This window comes from Lampetra fluviatilis, chromosome 7 (assembly GCF_964198595.1).
Source record: "Lampetra fluviatilis chromosome 7, kcLamFluv1.1, whole genome shotgun sequence".
NCBI classification, from domain to species: domain Eukaryota; kingdom Metazoa; phylum Chordata; class Hyperoartia; order Petromyzontiformes; family Petromyzontidae; genus Lampetra; species Lampetra fluviatilis.
Genome location: NC_136281.1, coordinates 3,795,847 through 3,818,353, shown reverse-complemented (window position 1 = coordinate 3,818,353; position 22,507 = coordinate 3,795,847). Strand labels below are relative to the sequence as shown.

At 46.1% G+C, this 22,507-nt stretch overlaps 1 protein-coding gene across 5 annotated transcripts in view; it reads left to right on the top strand.

Annotated features, from left to right (window-relative positions):
- The first annotated feature begins 760 nt into the window (after positions 1-760).
- Positions 761-22,507, top strand: part of BIRC6 (baculoviral IAP repeat containing 6) — a 149,365-nt gene continuing 127,618 nt past the window's right edge. For all 5 annotated transcript variants that reach the window (XM_078858192.1, XM_078858191.1, XM_078858190.1 and 2 more), the window contains exons 1-25: positions 761-964; positions 6,397-6,578; positions 7,251-7,388; positions 7,629-7,822; positions 8,125-8,236; positions 9,112-9,194; positions 9,935-10,157; positions 10,328-10,488; positions 11,136-11,197; positions 11,358-11,950; positions 12,203-12,998; positions 13,158-13,307; positions 14,352-14,580; positions 15,094-15,254; positions 15,492-15,620; positions 15,797-15,934; positions 16,110-16,297; positions 16,762-16,898; positions 17,197-17,364; positions 17,765-17,896; positions 18,850-18,947; positions 20,135-20,282; positions 21,117-21,256; positions 21,583-21,717; positions 21,931-22,487. In XM_078858192.1, the coding sequence (XP_078714318.1) occupies positions 790-964; positions 6,397-6,578; positions 7,251-7,388; positions 7,629-7,822; positions 8,125-8,236; positions 9,112-9,194; positions 9,935-10,157; positions 10,328-10,488; positions 11,136-11,197; positions 11,358-11,950; positions 12,203-12,998; positions 13,158-13,307; positions 14,352-14,580; positions 15,094-15,254; positions 15,492-15,620; positions 15,797-15,934; positions 16,110-16,297; positions 16,762-16,898; positions 17,197-17,364; positions 17,765-17,896; positions 18,850-18,947; positions 20,135-20,282; positions 21,117-21,256; positions 21,583-21,717; positions 21,931-22,487 (5,229 nt within the window). In that variant the 5' untranslated portion in view covers positions 761-789. The remainder of the gene's footprint in view (positions 965-6,396; positions 6,579-7,250; positions 7,389-7,628; positions 7,823-8,124; positions 8,237-9,111; positions 9,195-9,934; positions 10,158-10,327; positions 10,489-11,135; positions 11,198-11,357; positions 11,951-12,202; positions 12,999-13,157; positions 13,308-14,351; positions 14,581-15,093; positions 15,255-15,491; positions 15,621-15,796; positions 15,935-16,109; positions 16,298-16,761; positions 16,899-17,196; positions 17,365-17,764; positions 17,897-18,849; positions 18,948-20,134; positions 20,283-21,116; positions 21,257-21,582; positions 21,718-21,930; positions 22,488-22,507) is intronic.

Below are 22,507 nucleotides of genomic sequence, written 5' to 3'. Positions count from 1 at the left end.
TGGGCGCGCGACAGAATTAATGATAAATTATGTTAATAATGAAGGAAGCCAATCAGCGCCCACATTAGTCGGCCGCTCGACGCCGATTGGCTTCCTTCTACATTAACATAATATATAATTAATTCTATGGCGGATTAATTGTAAGCCATTTGAATTTCGATTTAAAGCTTTCATGACTGCAGGGATTCATCTTCTTGGTTCTTTCGGTAAAGTCACGTAGAAGGGAAATAATAATAAAATAATAAAAATAAAACATAATAAAATAAAATTCTCACGACGTTTCGGCCACAACGTCGTGAGAATACCGAAAGAACCAAGAATATATTCTTGTTTCTTTCGGTAAAGTCACGTAGAAGGGAAATAATACAATAATATAAATATAAAACAATAAAAATTCTCACGACGTTTCGACTGCAACACAAGCAGTCATCATCAGGTGTGAAATCCACAGCAATAACATTTTCTTGAGAATTTTGTTTAATATTTTTTATTATTTTATTATTTCCCTTCTACGTGACTTTACCGAAAGAACCAAGAATATGAATCCCTGCAGTCACGAAAGCTTTAAATCAAAATTTAACCAAGAAGATATAGCCCATGAGAATAGAGCCCCGCCCCACCAACAAATCCCTCCCCCACCCAACATGGCCTAAAGAAGTCGCTCGCTCGCCCACGTCACCGCCTCTCGGGCTTGTGGGCGTATCCGACGGAAGTGACGTAACGCGCAAGAGGCGGGGCTAGTGGTGGGGGGTGGGGTCAGACGGTCACGGCCCGTGGTCCGCAGCGAACATGGCCGCGGCGGAGTGGGTGGTGACGAGCGATGGCTGCCTCCGGTGCGAGGAGGGCCTCCACGGCTTGGCCTACCACCCGTCCCTCAACGCCGTGCTCGCCGTCACCCGCAGCGCCACGGTCAAGGTCATCGACGGCACGTCGGGCGCGCTGCTGCAGGTGTCGGGGCTCAACGGTGAGTGCGGCCCAGTGTTGAGGAAGAGGCGAGGAGGAAGGGGGGGGTGGAGGAGTTCGTCTCCCGCCGCTCTTCCGCCGCTCTTCCGCGTCGGCCGCTCGCTCGCACGGCGCGGGTCTCTGCGCGATGCCGGCCTCTGTCTGTCTGTCTCTCGCTTGTCTCCTGCCTCGGTGTCTCTGCCGTGTCTCTCTCCGTGTCTCCCCTGGCTCTCTCACGCTGCGTGTGTGTCTGTCTGTGGGCTCGCCTCGCCTTCCCTGCCACTTTGGGCCCTCTCGACTCGGGTGCTCTCTCCCCTCTTTATCTGCCTGTCACTCGTCTTCTCGTGAGGCTCATCTCACGATCGCTTATCTCTCCCCGTCCTCGTCTCTCTGTCTCATCTCTCACGTATTATCGGTCTCCCTGTTCCATCTCTCGCGTATTTTCGTCTCCCTGTATCTTCGTTATCCTCTCATCTCCTGTCCTATCCCTGTCTCAGCATCGTCTCATGCCGGTATTTTTTATTTCCTCTTTTCAGCTTCCCTCTCACAGACTTATCAGTCTTGTTTATCCCCTCGCTTTTTTCCACTTTCACTGTCTCGTTTCCCGCCTTCGTCTCTCTTGTGTTTAACTCTTCCCCCCCCCCATCTACGTCACCTTTCCACTCTCGCATTCCCACTGAAGATTTTCGCCGCTTCCTTCCCCTGCCCTGGTCTTTTCTTCTAGTGTTAGTCGCCTCCACGCCTCTCAATCCCCAGTAATCGTTCCCCCCCTCTTACAATTCCTCCCTGCCCTCTTCCCTCCATTCCTCCATCACTTCTCATCCCCACTTGTATCCGCCGTCTGCCTCGTGCCCTCCCCTCTCCACCTCTCTGCCGGCCGCGCCGTCCACCGACAACACGACGAGGCTCTTCGCTACCGTCGGTCCACCGCTCCTTGGCCCTAGCCTCAGACGAGAATGAGGAAGACGTGGCTGTGACGAAGCCACTACCACCACCATCGCAATACCTCTTCCTCCCCATTGAGTTTCAGCGGCCGCGCTCCAGGCCGCAGGGCGTCGTTCACTCCCGAACCAGGGCGGACCCGGACCCGGCGCCGGCCCCAGACCCGGCCCCAGACCCGGCCTCAGACCCGGCCTCTGGGCCCAGTTTGAACCGCGTTATTCATTATTGACGGCATCTTGCCGCGTCGCGTTTACGACCTCGCCACCCACCACCCACGTGTAGATTGAGATATGCCGCTTCGATCTGGACCAAAGAGCCCTCCTGCTGGTGGTGCACGCTGCTTTGTCTCCGCGCTGTCACTTTTTTTTTTAACCTTTGTTGCGTGGTGTGTATTTGGTTGCAACATATTTATGAATTTCTCTAATACGGCGCTTCACGGGCTGGTTGACATGATTTCCTGAATTGAAAATCAATGTGGAGTGTTCACGTGCACATACTGTCCTTTACGACATGGCTTTAACTACGTGCGTGGTGAGAGGAAGACGCATTTAGACTGCACAATCCCATGTTTATTGGCAAGCCATTGAATGTAACATTCCAGAAACACCGGGATGATGGCACTGCTCGAGTTCACATCCCAGCGGGTGGTCGATTCATCCCATCATCTCACTGGTTGATAAAAAATAAGTACGCCTTTGTCCAAAGTCAATCGTGGGCATTTTGTGTAATTCTTGGATATGTTGTGGTAATATGCAATTTTCGTCATTGGCTCAGAGCTTCCAACAGAGGCAAACACCGTCATGCACGTGTTTTGAGAATAAAAATACTTAATTTTTTCATAACATGAGAATTATTTTAATTTTGTTGATATAACAATGGCAGTTATAAACAAAGGCTATACCTTAATGTTTAAAATCCATTCCAATAATTTTATATTTATAGTTTCAACACAAGATGTTTTTATAATGATTGATATAGTTCGATTAAAGTGTTAATTACTGTTGTGGTAAACTCCCCATGAAACTAACTTCCCAGATATCGGATATAGACACATCTCTTCGCTTGCTTCGATTGTCTTCTCTGAAGGTCAACTTCAGTTCCATAACTTATTTCATTGGTTCTAAATTCTACTCGATGTAAGCAAGTGTTATTTATGATCATAAATTGTTATCTATACACTGCTGGATAAAGTCCTTCCCAAGCAGTAGCTATCTCTTGGTCACGCAATGCAACAATCCATCTTGCTCCTGCACAAAAAAACTGATTTCATCTCTCCATCCCCGTATTGGACATCCCCTCAAGCATGTGCCCTCCTTTGCCTGCCACTCTTGTCATGAGCCTAGACCACTGGCCATCATCCCTTCTCCTCTTCTAACGACATATCATGCCCCTTAGCCCACTTACATTCCTCAAAGTCAACAAGATATCTTGAACCGGCGTTCGCTCTCTGATCCGCGTGTCTCGGTGTAATTCCTAGCAGGTACTGCTTTCCATGGTTTTATTTTCAGCTTTGTAATTGTTTTAGCAATTTCCAAGTTTCTGATCCATATAGCAGGTAATATAGAATGCACAATACGTTTCTTTTTATGTAAATTGGTATGTTGATTTCCATTAACTTCGGTTTCCCAAGCCAGTGTTGACCACGGAATGTATATTATTGCATGTGCTGCAACGTATGTGTGAAGATTAACTCCCAACTTTTTTTTCTTATATTATCATTGGCTGAACTTTTGTACTGTGATAGGATATCCAATTAAGACTGTTTTTAAGACCGGTTTAACCTAATTTTAGTATAATAAGTGCCTTCTTTTGGCAGCATGAGCCATAGGCACATGTACCAAATGCTAAACTTTGTGTGTGCTTTATAGTCAGATTCTACAAGCATGGTTATAATTTAAACCTTTGAGTTCAGAAATATAAGTAGATGGTCTTATTTTGGCCTCTTTAGTATTCTCATCTATTGAATTATAAGTTCATAAACATTAGAGTGTCGTTCGGTTTATGACCTAGGGACTTTACATAACCTTCACTTGACTGTTGTCATGCGTGTGGTTACTATGCTTGGGGTTTGATGTCACGACATACATCTATACTGCATCATTAGGTGCCTAAGATATGGCACCAAAACATGCCTCTAGTTAAGTAATTTTCAGGAACACCAGCTGGAGTGTATGGCCGTTTGGTCCATATCCACGGTGCCCCACTATTGATGAGACGGTGGCCATGCTTGACTCAAGCCAATTCGACACGTTGGTGTCGTGACATCACACATGGCTTGTGATTCCTAGATTACTCGGCCGTTTGCACTGAATGTGGAGCTTGATGCGTTTCATATGAAGGTCATCATGTCTAGGCATAATGGAAAAGTTTGAAAGGCGAGATGATGAGCCATTATTTTTGTTTTGTCATTACAATATGTAACGTGCTCACTGCACACTGTTAAACTTAGCTGTGGTAAAATGTATTTAAATACAGACAAACATTTGTTGGTTGTGCATATCCCTTAATCATTTACGTTCATACCTAGGCAAATGTGTTTGTGGTTATGTGGTGAGTGTAAATTATGTATTAAGGTGTCAAGTGTATGGCAATTGTTAACATCCTAAATTTAGACTATTGTGAAGATTCATGCCATGGAAAATCTACCTCTAAATATATGAGGCCAGATTTTCTATGTTATTGTTAATAAAATTTCAGTATTACTATTTCATACATTAAGTATATTTATTCTAGAGTTCTTAGGTCGTTATTGTTGTAAGAGAAGTCAAGATTTATCACGGGATGTTATAACTTTTATTCACATAGTAAACCTATGCATAAGACCAATTCCAGGAAAATTGTAGTGTTGTTTTTTAATATTGCTACTGTTGGTGGCCAAATGAGCTCTCCCGCGCAGTAGTTGGTACCGGCATATATTAGAGAATAAGAAACTGGTTCTTGGATGCCATAGGCGGCGAGGTAATTTGTGTGAGGAAAAGTTCAACCAGAGTGCAGTAACAAAAGTACTCACTATTGCAATAGCAATAAGTGGATATCATAAATAATGTATTTTATTTCTGAGAATGGCTTGCACATCTCTAAAGGTATTGTCAAAGTCGAACTGCTTTTAACCAACATGACTTTTTTTTTGCCTGTGTTTTACACATTTTCTATATATGATGGCTTAGTTAATTTGTAATTTACCATTGTAGATTGTTCTACCTTTGGGCTTACAAACATTTGCCTAGTATGCCCATCAACCGATGATGTAATGTCAAATTTAATAGTTTATCCAATGCAATTGGCATCAAGACTACCTAAATTAAACTGCATCGCAAGATGCCGTACAGAAACAGTGGGAATATTTATTTTATAGATATGCAGTCAGCCGGAGGTAGAGGCAACAAGGAATATGTAAAGTTGAGACTTGAATAGGTTCAGGGAGTCTGGCATTGATGGTTGGTGGAAGGAATCTCTCTGGGGGCAGCAGAGTAGAATGAGCGACATGCTGAGGAGAAAGATTGACTGGAGATTTCAAAATACTCTTTTTGTTTGTTGGAGATGTTGAGTGATCTTCAAATTAATTTTGGATGCTCGTAGAGGAATATGAGTATTGGAGTGATGTCTCACTACCACAACTATTTCACTCAAGTTCAAGTTCATTTATTAGGTATAGCCCTGTGAGCCATTCAGCTCTTGAATCGGGTGCAACCGCAACAAACAAAAAACAAAAACATGAACAAAAAAACATCTTAAAGTGAATATGTGACTAAGTGCAAACAGAAAATCCAAGAAAAGACAGCAAAATATTGCAGAAAAAACACCGTACACCAACGCTGTGTGCAAAAATCCCAGTGGGATGCAAGTCAAACAACAACAACAACAACCACAAGACAGCTTAAATTAAGGCCATCAGTCTAACTCTGTACTACAACAAACAAACATGGCTAAACCAATAAACTTTTCGAAATCACCAAAATAAAGCCATGAAAGCAATGAAAAAGCAATCACTCGAGTTGTGGTAGTGTTTTTTTTTACTTGGTAAGTAATTGTTCTTAATTAGTGAACTTGTTTTAATACTTACGACTGTTATAATTCCGTATAATTCATTTGACAGGGCTACAGAGCATGATGTATACATGTTTCTTGACACATCATTGTCTTAATCATTATGGTATTCAATCTTCATTTATCATCTGCCTGCATTCCTGATTGTGAATTATTGATCCCATGAATGTATGCTGCTGTTTTTTATTACAAAGTGAAACCATCTGTCTTCCACTTTTGGTCCACATCTCCCCTAGCTTCACATTTACACACTGTGATTCATTTCAAGTCGGCATATGTGTTATTTCAGAAAGTTAACAATGCTCACACATGTTTGGTTTTTACTTTTTAAAAGTGCATTTGCAGCCATATGACATAATCTCAACAAAGCATTTGTATTTTGTGCGGCTGCTCACAGAATAATGTGTCTCCGTAAGGAACATGATTAAAATGCCATCATTGTTTCCTTTCCTTCGTACCTTCCAGCCAAGGCAGGTGGTCAGATCGAGTGCCATTACCTGTCGGGGGTAGATAAGGTGGTTTTCACGGATGGGTTTGCTGTCGGCTGCCGGAAGGATCTTAATGGCATCCTGCTGCTGGACACAGCGTTGCAGGCCGCCGTCACCAAGCCTGACGACCCGGTGCACTTGGAGCTGCCCGTCTCAGAGGCAAGTGTTACCTGCGGACACTCCCCTCCATCGGCTCGCCCGTCTCGCACATGTGGTGCTGCCGCCGAGCCCGTCTTCCACTGTCACTTAACTGTCATGATAGACCATCGTTTGGACATTATTGTTTATTGGAATGTATTTGAATTCAATGCATTTTGGACTCCACCCATAACGCACTGCCTCTTTTTTTATATAACTAGCTTTACTACCCTGCTTTGCCCGAGACTTGGATTCTTGTCTTGGACTAATACACGGCCTACGCGGAGGGTTGGGGTGGGGGGATGCGTGACGTCAGCAGGCACGCTGCGTAACGCTTCCGCATGCGGGTGACATCACAGATGTGACGTCACTGCTCACTTGCCGTGCAAAATATATGCATTATTGCGCCCCCTCTCCCAAATACAAAAGTCTATTTTCCATTGTGTACAGTCTGGAAGCTACCCACATGCCAAATTTCAAGTTTGTTGCATGTCGGGAAGTATGCTAAACATTTCGAACAGATACACATTCACAAATTTCCCTTTTGTATATATAGATAAATATGCCCACTCTATACAGCATCTTGAGATGTGGTTGCAATAATGCTTTATCAATCCATATTGTACTGCAGTATACAAGTGGTGAAAATAATACACATTTATAGTTTGTGGGTACTATTTTTTAATGTTTCAGGCCCAGCAGCTGCTCTCAGTTTGCCAGAGGAAGATTGATGTTTCTGGCACGGAGGGTTATGACCAGTTCATCTCTCAGCTAAGGGATGGTGTCAGGAGCTCAACACAGGAGCCAGCTCTCAGCCACAAGGTGGCGAAGGTAAGTGAACTGCGTTTAATATTTTGTTCAATTTGGAGATTTATACATGAATATTCCATCTATAATTAGACCCTAAGTACAAAATGTACTTTTATTTGAGCAGGTGGGCATTCTTCCAAAAATGTTGGACGTTGGACACGTTGCATCACTGCTATCTCAAGACCGAAGCCATGTGCTTGTGCTGGAGATGGAGAAGGTCCTGCGGCCACTAATGAGTTTGGTTTAACCTCCCACTGACAGTGGGCGACGGTGAAGCTGTGCCTGCCGCACCACGTGCTGCGCTCTGCAGCGGCTGGGGTGGTGAACGAGCTCAAGCGTGTCGGCCTCAACTTGGCCGCGCTGCCCGTGGCAGCCGCCCTCATGGACCGCCTCGCCTACCTTCTGCCCAGCGCTCAGGCCGAGCTGGGAGGGGGACCAGGGCGGCCCGTAGACAGGCAAGTCGCTGGTGCAGGCTGAGCCCCCACACGTACTGCGTCACATTTAAGTGGTTGAGCCTTTTTAACGCTCCGGTTGCTTTTTCTGATATCGGGTTTCATTTATTTTAGTGTAGTGCTTCTAATGGAAAAAAATACATTATCTGCCTTGGGCTGCATTACAAGAAAGGCTGATTTGAATGATTGACGTATTATCTAATAGTTATTGTCTTTTGGATTCTCTGTAATGTCCGTTTGTCTAGCTTGGTGATGGGGGTTTAATTGCGGATCGCTTAATAAAATGTAGTTTTTGGTTGTGTTAGGTCCCTGATGTACAGCGAGGCGAACCGGCGGGAGACGTTCACGTCGTGGCCTCATGCCCACTACAGATGGGCACAGCCCGACCCCATGGCTCAAGCCGGCTTCTACCACCAGGTTGTACGAACGCTCTCGCTACCTTGGCGCGCCCGCACCCAAAGCATGGTCCACAAAAACCTGTTTGCTTTATTATTATGCTTGTTCTAGCCAGAGTGTTGGGCAACTGCCACCTTTGCATTTGTCATTCGGGAATAAATCTTAGCATTTTTCCCACGTGTTACATTTTTATCGCACTTGTAAGCCGTGTGAATGTACGCTTTATTTGTTTACCAGTTTTAGGTTTTGTTCTCGATTGCCTTAATTTTTGACCTTGTCTTTGACACTTTTTCATCATAAACATGTGGATATATAACGGTGTAAATAGACGGGCGCAAATTATGTGGCACTGTACATCTCATTGGCACTGAAACCAGATCGCGCCAGATGCACTGCTTCAAACAGGTAAACAGGTTGCCAAGTGAGCAGCCCAAGCCTTGCACGAGGAAATCCCCTGTGAAGGCGAACCCACATTTATGAATTCAAATATTTTATGATTACTGTACTTGACATCTTCGTTGAACGGCTAAAGGAATGTGTACAAGCATGGTTTGTGATGACGCTTAAGGAACACGTTTGTTTGGGCGTAATGGTTATCCACCCCTTACGTGTCACATTTTACCAATGTATAGGCGTGTCCTCACGAAAATGCCATTTGCTCATGGCAGCTCTCATGGTCTGATATTAGCTAGAAGCTTTTAGTTTCCATGCCGATGAAAAGTTAACCATCCATGTAAAAAGACAATTGCTCAAGGCATAGGGGCTTAAGATTACTTTATTTATATATGAAATGCTCTCGGATTTAATGGGTGTGACAATTACATTTGTGCTTAAAGTCTACTGCTCACGAATGCTCCCACTCATAATATTAAAACATGCTCGTTTTGCCCATACAGCCGACCTCCAATGGAGATGACAGAGCCATGTGCTTCACATGCAGTGTGTGCCTCGTCTCTTGGGAGCCCACAGATGAGCCCTGGTGAGCACAGGGTTCACATGTTGTGCCCTGCTTTGTGTGGCAGCACTGCCTTTCCTACTATAGACGTACACCTGTTACTCAATGTGTCGTGGTAAATATGGCATCCTTGTGTATATTATTGATACTATAGAAGTCAAATTCCAATGTTTGCTAGTTGTTTGTGTGCGTGAATATATGCTCCAACGCACGGATATATGCACAATACATACACCGGCGCAAATTAAAATTATTATACTGCATTATATACTTTTAAAATAGACTTCATGTCAATAAAATGTTTTGGTGCTACAGTGCTTGTTATTATCTTAACAGGTTGTTGTACTGCTTATACTGATTTTCCTACAACAAATTCAACTGCACTGCACTTGATATCAGATTTTGGAATCTGAGCAGGTGATGGGCCTGGTTACTGGTTGCATGGGTAACCACTGTGCACAGTTGTCATGGGCGGCTTGGAACCTGTACTGCATGGTAATCAGCAGAGGGCACTGCATCAGAAATAATTGTATTATGGGGATTCAATCCCCCCCGCCTTCACCAATCCACACTTACAAGCATGCTGAAATATAGTCGAATATCCACCATGACATCCCACACGGCATGGGAGGGGGGGGCGGGCTTCGTCCAGAGGTACCGTTGCATGAGGCAGTGTAGTTAAACCCAGCGTGGTTACTCTGGTTACGTTTGTCAGCTCTTTGCCCCCCTGTCTCTGCACCTCTGCTGTGTGCATTGGGCTTCAGGTCTGAGCATGAGCGACACTCGCCGAACTGCCCGTACGTCAAGGGCGAGCACACGCAGAACGTGCCGATTGCAGTGACGCTGGCAACAGCGCCATCTCAGGTGCCCCAGGGCGATGGTTCGGAGCGCGTGGCCTGGCTGGGTGTTGGCAGCTGCCCCGCCACGCTCGCCACCAGCACCCGTCATGGCCGCGTCTGCATTTGGGACGTCCACAAGCAGATGAAGGTACGGGGGGTGGTCTTATGTCTACTCAGGACCGGTTCCACTGAGCTGCATCACTGCTAGTGATGGTATGCCTTAAGAAAGTTGTTCAGTGCGTGACACCCGAGTCATTCTGTTCGTGTGGCCTTGAATGCGACATTTTCCTTGCTCATGTAACGAATCGTGGCTCGCAGGTGCAAGCACGGTTCTGCATGAACCCCCGCGACCCCATGATTATGCGGAGATTGGCGCGCACTGAGCGCATTTCCGCCGACGAGGATTCCACAAAGCCCTGCCTCACGTGGACCGACGACACCTCGAGCAGCTCGGATGTGCCTCGCCTTGAGAGCGACAGGTGACCCTGCCGGCAGCCTTCCCTTGCCATATAGCTCCGATTTTTGCAATCGCATGAACCTTGACAAAATTGCAATGGTCCAGCCTGGTGTGAAGTGTGGTCAAATAAACTTCAGAAGGGTTGTAAAGTATGCATGTCAGCAAGCACAAAAAGGAACGCACAACCAACAAGTATCTACCTAGGCTGTGTTGTTCCAGGCTGTCTGGCATGCACTTGAGGCTTTCAAACCATTAAATAGATAGTCCAACCCATAATTTTATATTACGTCAATGTAGTGATGTCACTTGCGTGATGTGCTCGTGTTTGATCCTGATTTATAAGTTTAGCGTTAACTCATGTTGGACAGTCGGGGGGGACACTGGATAGTTATGTATATACAAGAAAGTGGTGGTTGCTTCACATCATTGAACAGTGATTGTACAAAACATTTGCAAGTAGAAATGCATTTCTAGAACAATTCTGTGCTTAAACATATTTTCACTGTTGAAATAATGTATGCAAATGATATACAAATTGTATCTTAATTTTATCATTCATCATAATTGAAACTTCAAACTATTATGTTTATTAACCGATTTTGTGAAATAGGTGATAGTTTGCAGCTCTAAAAAAAATCTGTTCTTTCATGTTCAATCTTTTGTCTGCAGTGATGACCAGCTTGAAGATTCTGACTCCGAACCTCTTCCTTCACTTGCTGAATTAATAATGGGTGAGCAAGCGTTTGTTCACTGGAATTTATTGTTTAAGAATAAATGAACAATTCGCTTTATCTGTTAAATGTCCTTTTTCTAAAACGAGCATTTGACAAAATTTGCGTTCAATTAAACAGTCAAACGCCTCTTTTCCACGTGCCCTGGCTGTCCGGACAGGTGCGTCGAGTGTCAAGGAGGATTCCGCAGCAGTCACGTCCCTCGAGGTCACGGCGCTGACCCTGCTGCAGCAGCCCGAGACGCAGCAGTGGGAAATGGTCGCCAGTGTCATCGACGGGGCGGTGAAGGACTTGGAGGAGCTGCAAGAGAACATGTCCCCGGTGCTGTGTGGTGGCGGGGGGAAGCAAGCCAGCTCCAAGGGCGGCGGGAACAAGGAACAGATGAGCCTCCTCTCGGTTCCCTGCTTGCTGGCCGGCGTGCTCGTTATCTCTAAAGCAGCTCCAGTGGGCTCCAGCGAGTGCAGTCAGCTGCAGAATGCCGAGCCCTCTCAGACCGAACGGGTAATGGCTATGGAGGTGGAGTCTTCGCTGAACCTGAGCCAAGGCTCCTCTCAGACGGGGCCACGCATGGTCCCCATGCTGCTTACGTACGCCATCAAGGGCTCAGAGGAGAAGGAAGGGAAGAGCTTCTCACAGCTGGATGCCCTGGTGAGTGGGAAGAGCCTGCCAGAGGAGGACATTGGGGTGGGTGGTACCTTCCCAGTACCGCAAATCCTGGAGCTGGAGCTCGATCAGCACCAGTTCTTCCTGCAGGTAGGTTGTGCATTCGGGAAACGCTGCTCAGATTGAGTCGGCTTACGGCTCTTGTATATTTTGTTACTTTCTCCGGTCTTTGACAAATCCCCTTGTTCTAAAGTCAGCATGCCCAGGATAAGAGAATCCTAAATATAGAGCAATAAATATACCAATAGGAAAACAAAGCGCAAGTAAAACTATTGCAACAAGGCACAATGAGATGGCGCTCCATGCTGAGAGTATTTTTTTATGTTTTTTTGCTTATTGCAGGAGCCCATTGGCGTGAGCTACGTGCAGCAGCTGGCGCAGGCCACCCAGGGCCTAACAAATGTGGACCGGAAGTCGTCCGCGACTGTGGTTCCAAGGCCTGGGGCACTGGTGCAGTGCCTCCCTCTTCCCCGCTTTTCTGAGGAGGAACGGATGTCCGTGCATTCCATCACGCCGTGCTCGGACGGGATGCACATCCTCGTCATTCTGGAGCCCCGTGCCTCGGATGCCACCACGGCAAGTGGCGTGGAGGCCATGAACAGGCTCAACTCTGCACTGTGTGAGGCCGAGGGGCAGGGCATGAACAGTAGCTCGCTTAAGCCGCCGCTCAACCGGCACGAAAGCGACGCCGAGGACGCTGAGACCAGGGCTACGAGCGGTGGCTACTGCCTGCTGTACAAGCTCAACTTCAACACCCGCACCGTGACCCTGCACGAGGAGCCTGTCAGAATACACCGCATCGCCGACCCCAGCAACGCCATCACATCGCTCATCCTCCTCTCTCCCGACGCCTTCAACGGGCGAGACGAAGACCTGGAGGAGCAGTCCGAGAAGGTGCACTTGGGCCAGACTCAGCCTTCCAAGCCCGGCGTGCCAGATGAAAAAAGGATGCTTGGTGCTCACCTAGGCCACTTTGTGGTGACGACGCGAGAAGGTTATGTGAAGATCATGGAGCTGTCTACGTTTGAGACGGTGGCTTCAGTTGTCCCACCGAAAAAGGACAACAATGGCGCAGTCGACCCTTTTGTGTCTGTGGTGTACTGCTCAGGCTCCGACAGGCTGTGTTCCTGCACACGAGGTACGTGCTTTGCCCCCCCTGTTGTTTCGTCACTGCAACACACGTGCTCACGTCTTTATGGTGCTGTGTTCTTCATGGTGAATTGTACACACATGGTGCTGTGACTGAGTTTCCAATGCTTGGCTGTGTGCTGTGGCTGACTCTTGTAAAATTCCATAGGTGGCGAGATCCACTTTCTGCAGGTGGGGGAGCCGAACGAGGAGGTGGATTCGGTGACCATGTTTCAGGAGAGCTCATGCACGAAGGCCGAGGAGAAGGTCCAGGAAGCAAGCAAGCACTCTGCAAGCCCTGCCAGCCCTGCCATGGCCGGTCAGTACCGTCATATTTCAAAGCAGCGGTACGTGCAGGTACCAGCGTTACAGCCTGCATGGCGGAAAGTGCAGAAAAATCCTAGAAATATTTGTATTATTATTTCTATGATTGTTTACCCAGGAAAACCACACTAAGTCTCGTGGTTATTTCAGGGCCCATGCCATGTTTTATGCAGTTGGGGGCAATGATTAGTATGTAGATTCCAATATTGAACGATTCATAACCAGTATATTGCCAATAATGACGTCCTTAATTGTGATACAGTGCTCTATCAAATTAGTTAAATTTGTGAAAATAAAACATGCCATATTCATCATTATGATTGCCTTGTAAAAAAAAATGAGGGGCGGAACATTTTGAGCAACAGCCTTCAGAGTAATCATGTCCCCATATCGTTCAAAAGCCCCTACTTTTTCTGTTATAAAGCAGTGTTAATGATTTTTTACGTGTTGACTATCGATTTTGTTTTTATAATCAACGTCTATAGATGTAAATATGGCAAACTGCATGTGTTCATAAGGCACAGCAAGTATTGGAGTAATTTCAAATGGACAGGGTCGAGTGAGGACTTCTGTTAACCAAAAAGAGCCAATGAGCGTTGACCAAGGTGTTAAAGCAAAAGAGTGACTGGAACATGTCAACATTCTAGTCACAACAAGGTGTGTACAGACCTGGGTATTGCATTGCTTGCAGATACACTGGAAGGTGGAACCTAATAAGTATTTACTTCACTCATGCAATATAAACTATTTTAGTTTCCTAAAGTACAAATAACTCACTCTGGCCATAGGATAGATGTATTAATTATTAGGGTTTAATTGATACATTTTGTCCCCCTATAAAGATGTCAAACAAGACCGTTTTCTACTTACATAAAAAAAATCTTTAGTCTTGTGTTATTTTTCTCTCACTCACCGATCGTGTACAACGAGCAGGAGTAATTACATAGTAACAAAAACGCTACTATATCGTGGCCAATGCTGGGTCACGGCATGAGCATTTACGATTTGCCTTGCCACGTGGCTGGTGTGGTGTGTGCAGGGGTGGAGCTCCTGGCGGCACAGCCTGTGCTCACTACGTCTGCCCTGACGGCGCTGGTGGAGCTCACGCAGTTCGAGACTCTGACGCCGCGCTTCTCGGCCACGGTGCCGCCCTGCTGGGCCGAGCTGCAGCAGGAGCAGCAGCAGAGACGCCACCCGCAGCATCTGCACGGGCAGCAGCACGGGGATGCAGCGCAGCATACGCGCACCTGGAAGTTGCAACCGGACAAGTGAGCCCTGAGATGCCACCTTGGCAATTGATTGTTTTTTTTTGTTCTCTGATTTCTACTTGCTTCATTGTTATTTTATTTGTTTTTCATTTGTTAGTTTTGGTGGGACAGGTTACTCTTGCAAATAAAACTATACTGCTCTCTTTGAGTTTCTCACCTGGTTAAACAAATAAAGTTTAACTTCAATTATCGGCTTGTTCTCTATGTCCTTGTGAACAGAACTTAGGAAATGCATCGTTCTGTATTTGGTCGTGGGCATTAGTTTGTTGCTTAGCCATGTGCAGGGCATTAAATTCACTGTGCTCTTTAATAATGAAATCTTCATTGCCACCTTTTCTCTTACAATCCTTCTCTTTGTGTGAGCCGGTGATTGGTTAATTATATTTTCATCCTTTATAACCCGCGAGGTGGATATTGAGACCAAAATGTGACTGTTCTTCATGTATAAGTTACGATTTCATATTCTTCATATATTTCAGTGGTTGACTTTTGTTTGTCCAATTCTTTTTTCAGTAAAAGCTGGGATGAGCAGATATTTGAGATTGTGCTGCCCAAAGTGTGCATGGTTGGTCACGTGGACCTGAAGTTCATACTGAACACAGACGTGGCCAGCATTCCTCAGATCCAAGTTACACTGCTGCGGAATCGCTCTCCTGGCCTCGGCAAGATCAATGGTAAAACCCACATGGGCAGCACACCCACACCTGCCAAAGCCATGTCACTTAAACACTAATGAGCCTTGTTTATCCTTGACGAATTACTAAATTGTCAGCATAATGTTTAAAATGATCAGCCAGGTGATGATGTTTTGTCGTCATGTGGCCAGGTACGTGTAGCTTTGACAACACTTTTTCAGTGGCTTTATTTAGTCTAAATTGTCATTCGTGTTGCTTGTGGTGTTTGTATCTCAGATTGTGCCGTTGACTCGAAAGTCGCATTTCCTTTGACTACCCCATGGTGCATGAACTCAGCGGGTCAGGGCTCTTCACTGTTAGATGGAAGGGAGGGTTGCGAGGCCATGGATATCGATGAGGGCACAGGTGAGAGGTCACCTACCATTGCCTGTTTTTCACGCAAAAAAATATTGTAACCCATGTTTTGCGACGAATCAGAATCAAGATAACCAGGTATTTTTTACATGCACGTCCGTAGTGTGAAATATAATTCTGCCCTGGTCACCTTCCCCATCCCCCTCAATGTTTCTGGTTGCACACAGAAGCCGGCACAAAGTTGTGCCCCTTCCTGGATGACCACAAAGAGGACATCCTGTGTGGGCCTGAGTGGCTGGGCAATGGCTTGGACTTGTCCGGCCATGCCGGCGTGCTCACCCTTACCAGCCCCGCACTCATCAAGGGTATGTTCACCACACTTCTGGAGACCTATCACGATTGAAATGTCTTGTTTTGCACAGTATTATAACCTACATTCATTGTTTTTTGTATTTTAAATATTTTGGGGTGGAGTAACACCTTAATGTATTTATATCCAGCTGATATTGTTGCCTTCTTTTTACTCTGCTGTTGTAACAGGCATGGCCGGGGGAAAGTACAGATCGTTTCTCATTCACATCAAGGCGGTCAATGGTGATAGGGCAAATGAGGATGGGAGTTACGCAGGGAACAATGGTCGCTCGATTTACCGAGCCCCAACACTCAAACCGACCACCAACCAGGGCCACTCTTTGGCCACGTTCCTCCTCAAAGCCACAGCCACCAAAGTAAGCCCTCGCTTTTAAGCAGCACTTTGTGATGCTCACCTTGAGATGCAATGTTCATACAATCCATGTTTTTTTTAGGTTAAGCCGTCGTTTTATGCCAAAATTCTTCTCTACTCTTTACCGCCAAACAAGATTATCACTTTTACAAAAATATTATTTGTACATTGGTCACCGGTGGTGTGAGACTTTTCCTGATATTTTACGTTCACTCAAACTGCATTAAGCTTCTTCAAGTAGTGTACTCAAAAATGGAGTGGACTGCGTTAGCTTACTCTGTGTTTAATGACAATAATTTTGGAATTAAATGATTGTGTGGCCTAACCCAAAAACTAAATATAGATCATCCTGTTTGCTATTAAAAAAAAAATCGATATTTTAAGTTGCATGATCACATGTTGATCGCTTTGTAAGGAGCATTTCTTATGGTTTGTGAGATGGTTATTGTATTTTTAATGGTTTGCTAGGATAAAGGAGCCACACCCAAGTTTGGAGAGAATGGCAACTCATCCAAGAAGTCTAAGAAGTTGCAGGGCTGTGATGTGCTGCAGGAGGTGTCCATCACCATACGCAAATTTAAAAAGACTTCCATTCCAAAAGAAAGGTGAGATATATTTTCATGAAACATACAGTCCTAAGCACATGGATAAATCCTTAGGTTATATTGTAGACTTTGGCATAGGTGATTTTGTTTTGCAAAATAGTGAGCAAATGGAGGTTTTGACGGTTTTAATACCAAAAGTTGATGTTTGCAAAAATGTCTCATTAAGACAAGCCCAGAAAGATCTCTTTTAGAACCCATTTTTTAAAATAAAAAGTGCTGCAGTAGCATGTGATGTGGATGTGGTGTTACATAGGTGTTAAATGTCGTCTGTGCTGTCGATATTTGTTTTACACCGCAGGGTTCAGCGGCTGGCGATGCTGGAGCTGGCGGACTTCCCCGAGCGGCTGCTGCTCCTGCTGTGCCTCCGGACAGACGAGGGGCCACCCGCCACGGAGCAGGCCCGGAGCCTGGCCCTCGACGTGTTGTGCTGGCTGGCGGGCGTGCATGCTCATGCGCAGCAGTGCAGGTACACTCGCAGCGCTATTCTTAGCGCACAGCCTATGAAAAATAGAGCCAAGTGTTGAACTATGCCTCTGACAAAATCTCCTGGAAGGATGCCTGATCGTGCTTTGATAGCTGACCGACGTGCATAAAGCAAAAGTTAAAGGCTGCTGCGGGTCTTCGTTGCCAACAGAGTAAAGTGTATACAAATATTTGTTTTTCTACTATGCTCAAACCTGCATGGTGTTATATGCTCCAATAACACCCACCACCTTTCCAGCAGTGGATTAACAAATTGGCTGTCCTTGTATGTAGAAAATTGGCCAGGCATCTGCACGTAGCGGAAGTTGGAGGTCAAGCTTTGAACGGGTCTTTGCGGAGGCGGGTAGTTTAATCCAATTATGTCCCATGCCCTGCCCGCCCAGCTCCAAGGATGGTGTGGACAGCCTGTCGATTAAAACGCAGTGCCATCTGGTGGATCTGGTGCGGTGCTGCTTCCTGGAGGCTGGCCGCAGTATCGCTCACAAGTGCGCCAAGTTTCTCACGCTCTGCATCAGGTAACGCTGTACAATTTTTTTCACGTAGCAGTCATATGTTTACGTGGTGTAAGAAATGTGATTATTTTGAGTGTGAATTAACTTCCTTAACGTTGTAAACATTACACTAAACCCTATCTATCCACGAGGGTTACGTTCTTACAAATGTTCGTGAATGCTGAATTCGCGAATGCATAAACCTTGTTCCAATGGATGAAATGGAGTTACGTTCCTGGTACGAGTGAACATAGGGGGGAGTGGTAAATGTTTACTAACAATGACTACAATAAATAACAAATTACAAAGAACAACGTGTTTTTTCATTACCTTTGAAGATGATTTGATGACGATGGAGGTAGTGGTAATGGTGAGGCATTCAGGAGGATGACTCCTCGGGAGATACAGGTGTTTCATAACAATGCCGCACAGCTGTTATCATTTTTGCACTCTGGGGGAGCACGAGTCGCAACATTTTCCCCGATTGCATTCGTATTCGTTTTAATGGACCTCAGTTGACTTGTTTATACCAAAATGTATAATCGAGTCGACTTGTAAGTACGTATAAAGTAAACATGCACAATCATGAGCTCCGCGAGATTACGGCGAGACTGAGGACTAAGCGGGCAGCCGAGGTGGCGTGCCGAATCTTCGCCGACAGTTTAAAATGTAAAATTCTGCGCGCACCTCCACGGTGTTAGAGGTCTGGCACGAGGTACACTTGCGAATGCTGGAGTCTGGGGGGTCGCGAATAGGGAATTGGTATACATTTAGTAACTGGTGAATCCAGAACTCGTGCATAGCGATGGTTTTTACTGTATTTACTATTCCTAAGCATGTATATTTTGTGAGCTGGATTATTGCATTGCAGGATCCTGAGAGGTCGGTGTTGGCTTGGGAGAAGCTTTCATCCTGCAGTCGATTGAGTGGCCAATGATGATTTGTTTAAAACATTTTTTTAATTAACTTTCCAACAGTAATGGAAGGACGGAAGCAATCAGAAAAGAGTTCAGCCGAGCTCTGCTCCTGGCCCTGCTGGACAATCTCCCGTACATTCCTGCGGCTGCCACTGCAGGTGAGCCTGCCTTGCAATCCCCGAAGGTTTATCTGAGGTGACTGAGTTTGGCTAAATTGCATGCATTGATCTGTGACCGAAGCAAATCCAGCAGCGTAGGTGTGCATTTTGACCATGGGTGACACCAGCAAAAAGTCTATTTTTTATCTTATTATTTAGGCTTTTCTGAGATGAATCCATCTTCAAATTACTTGCACCAAGTTAACTTCGAAATATGGCTGGCAAAAGTTTCTGGCCGCTTGGTTTATCCAGCTTGCATTGCATGCCAACTATTAAGTGTTAAATAGGCACATGCCATCAGCTTGCTCTAAAAATGTAAGCTTTGTTACTAGCGTACATTTATTTTTCTTTTGGCTTTAGGAGCACACACAGTCATCACAAGTTGGATGACATGTATAGAAATATGCACATGACTCTCGGATCAATATGAGAAACACCTACCACTTTGGACAGCAGATGAATAGTTTGAGCTAGTATGCTGTAGGAGTCCACAGCCCATTAAGTCATCATACTTTTAGAGCTATCGCCTTTAATGATTCCTTTCAACAATCAAAATATTCGCGAGAGTTTGTGGAGGAAATTTATTCTGTCACTGCCACGCTGCTGAAATGGAAGGTAGGGAGGGAGGAAAATGTGTTGGTGCTGCCAAATTAGGGTAGTAGAGGTGAGGCAACTGTCCAGAAAACTTTCAGGAGGGTACTGCCAAATTTGAGCAGTGGGGTTGATCTTGAAGTAATTTGTGAGCCATTTTGGCAAATTTAGACGGACGTTTTTAGCACACCTTGGTGTAGCTCCCATGAAAATACCAGCGAAGGTTGTAGGTGCTGCCAGGGCATACAAAAATACATTCCACATAAATGTTGATTTTTTTTTTTGTCCAGATGTCTGTGTGTGTTTATGGGGAGTGATATGGGTAGCAGTTCGCGCGCTACGCTACAAACCCAGCTACCCGAGTTCGATTCCTGCTCGCAGCCAACACCAGTGACGATTATCTGAACCTCTTCTGGGCCTCCCTTTTGATCGACTCTGCTTCAAATGAGTACCTGGTGCAATGTGTAAACATCGTCACTTGGGGTGTTGTGTGGGCCACTCCACCCCCTCGTATGCAGTGCTGCCATTCATAGGTGCTTGCTAAGAGCAGCTGACCCAACAATCTGTTAACGCTTGTCTTTTTTTTATTTGTGTAGGAGCTCTGTACTGGTATTTCGTGCTGCTGAATTACGTGAAGGAGGAGGACCTGGCTGAGTGCAGCACGGCGTGCGCCGCTTTGCTCATGGCTGTGTCGCGTCAACTCACAGACAGACTCACGCCACTGGAGGCGCTGCTGCGGGCACGGTGAGACATGCGTGCGCACACCGAGCCCGGGCTTGGCTCTTGAGCTCACGTTTTAAAGTTGCTTTTGTTTAACCGGGTGCGCACGCAAGAGAGACCATTGGCAAGAGTGAACTGGGGCATTCGTCTTCCAGTAGGGGGTGATGATTGCTATATATCGTCCAAAATTATTGATTTGCGGGTAATTTACAATTAGTTATATTTGGACTATTCTTTTGAATAATAATGGATCTTTTGCATCCACTGGGAAGCAGACAGCACATATTAGACCCACAGTATTAATTAGGGCAGCCTTTGGATTCAAACCATGAGCCTCTGCAACAAGTGGGGCGAATGTGATACCGCACGGCCGCTTCACTGCCCCCGGAGTAGCAGAATGATATGAGCAGTAGCAGAATAATATAATCGGCTTAATTCTAGTATATTGCAGTTTTAACATTATATAGCATGCAAATACAAAATCAGTCTCCAGGTTGTATCCGTTTTAATTTATTTAATGAACACAGGGATATAACGTGAGAAATTAACCCATTGCTGAAGACCTCCTGCTATGTCGATCCTTGGGGTTGTATGGCCATACTTCATCACGCTGGTCAGTGCAGGTTCGTGAAAGGGAGGACTGGCTCAGATAGCGATCATCACCGATATTAGCCATGGCTTAGAACAAAACTCATGTCGACAGGTTCACAGAGCAGTGTGCTAAAAACTGCACCATGCCTTCACCCAATAATAACCTAAATTGATTTGTAGTTATGCATGTCTAACTTAGCGTTGCTCATCGGTCAATATCTTAACCAGAGGTTTTTCCAATAACTCATGTGTTCCATGTGACCCCAGGTATGGGCTGTACCGCTCCCCGTTCGACCCCCTCTTGTTTGACTTTGAGATGAGCGGCTCCTCTTACAAAAACGCCTACCTGGTGAGCAGCTCCAGCAACGTGCAGTCCGACGAGATCGACCTCTCCGAGATCATGACAGGTGGGGAGCTTCATCGTGAGTTACATTATGCTGCATCATGGAAGCATGCGTGTTAATTACAAAGCATATGCAAATAACATTTCACTTTGCATGACAGGAGCATTCAATTTAAGCCTATGTAGAATGTTGTGAAGAGGGTGATGTTTATTAACTTTTTCCAATGGAATATATTGGCCACTGTTTGAAGAACGTTTAATTGCCACGACTGTCTCATGAAGCCAAGAGCAGCTCTCCCCAATGCTCATTTAAGTGTGTAGACACTTTAACTTTGCGTTTTAAGATCAGCTTCCCTGACTAGTGCATGTCCCTTGTGTGTGGTGGCGCAGGTAATGGCAAGGTGGCTGGAGGTGCAGCTGCCGACAGCAGCTTCACCGCACTCACGGGGCTGCTGGAGGTGGAGCCACTGCACTTCACGTGTGTGGCCACCAGCGACGGCACCCGCGTGGAGAAAGACGAGAGGGGTGCGCCATTTCACGTCACTTTTACCCCCATAGGCGATTGCTTTAGCACAATCTCGTGCGTGTAGTTGAAACTCTTTTTTTATTCCAATAACGTATGTATGTTTAACTTATTTTGCACTGTATGTGGACAACCGTGCAAATCGGAATGCTGGCCATAGTCAAGTTTCTAATTTCAACATTTCTGTGTAATTTTGTTTCCAAATAATATCTTAGGCAATGGGTTTGGCATGATGGCGGGGCCAGGTGGAGCAGCAGCGGCCAATAGTGGCGGGGACACGAGCCAGGCCTTGAGCACTGCCGCCCAGGCCGCGCTGCATTCTCTGTCCACTGCTATGGCCACGGCCGAGCATCAGCTGCACGCCCTGCAAGAGAAGCAGCACCAGCTGCTCAAGCTGCAGCAGCAGAAGGTGAAGCTGGAGGCGAAGCTACATCAGACAACGGCGGCAGCAGCGGCCGCGGCCTCGGCTGCGGGGGCCTCGGTGACGGCAGGGCCCTCGGCCGCTCCCCTCATGTCGTCGGCGGCTGCCGCTGTGGCCCACCACCCTGGCTACTACCCCTACAGCTCGGAGCTTTTCCCACCCACGCCCAAGACGACACCCCTGTTCATGACCCCGCCGCTCACACCGCCCAACGAGCCGGTCCACGTGCCCGTCACCTCTGCGCCGACCGTCAACGGGGACCTCTCCCACTTCTTCCCACCGCCTGCCTTTTCGGAGCTCAACCCAGTCACTGTGGCTCTGCACACCTCCAAGTCTAGCAAGAGCAAATCGGTGGGTGCACAGGCAACCAC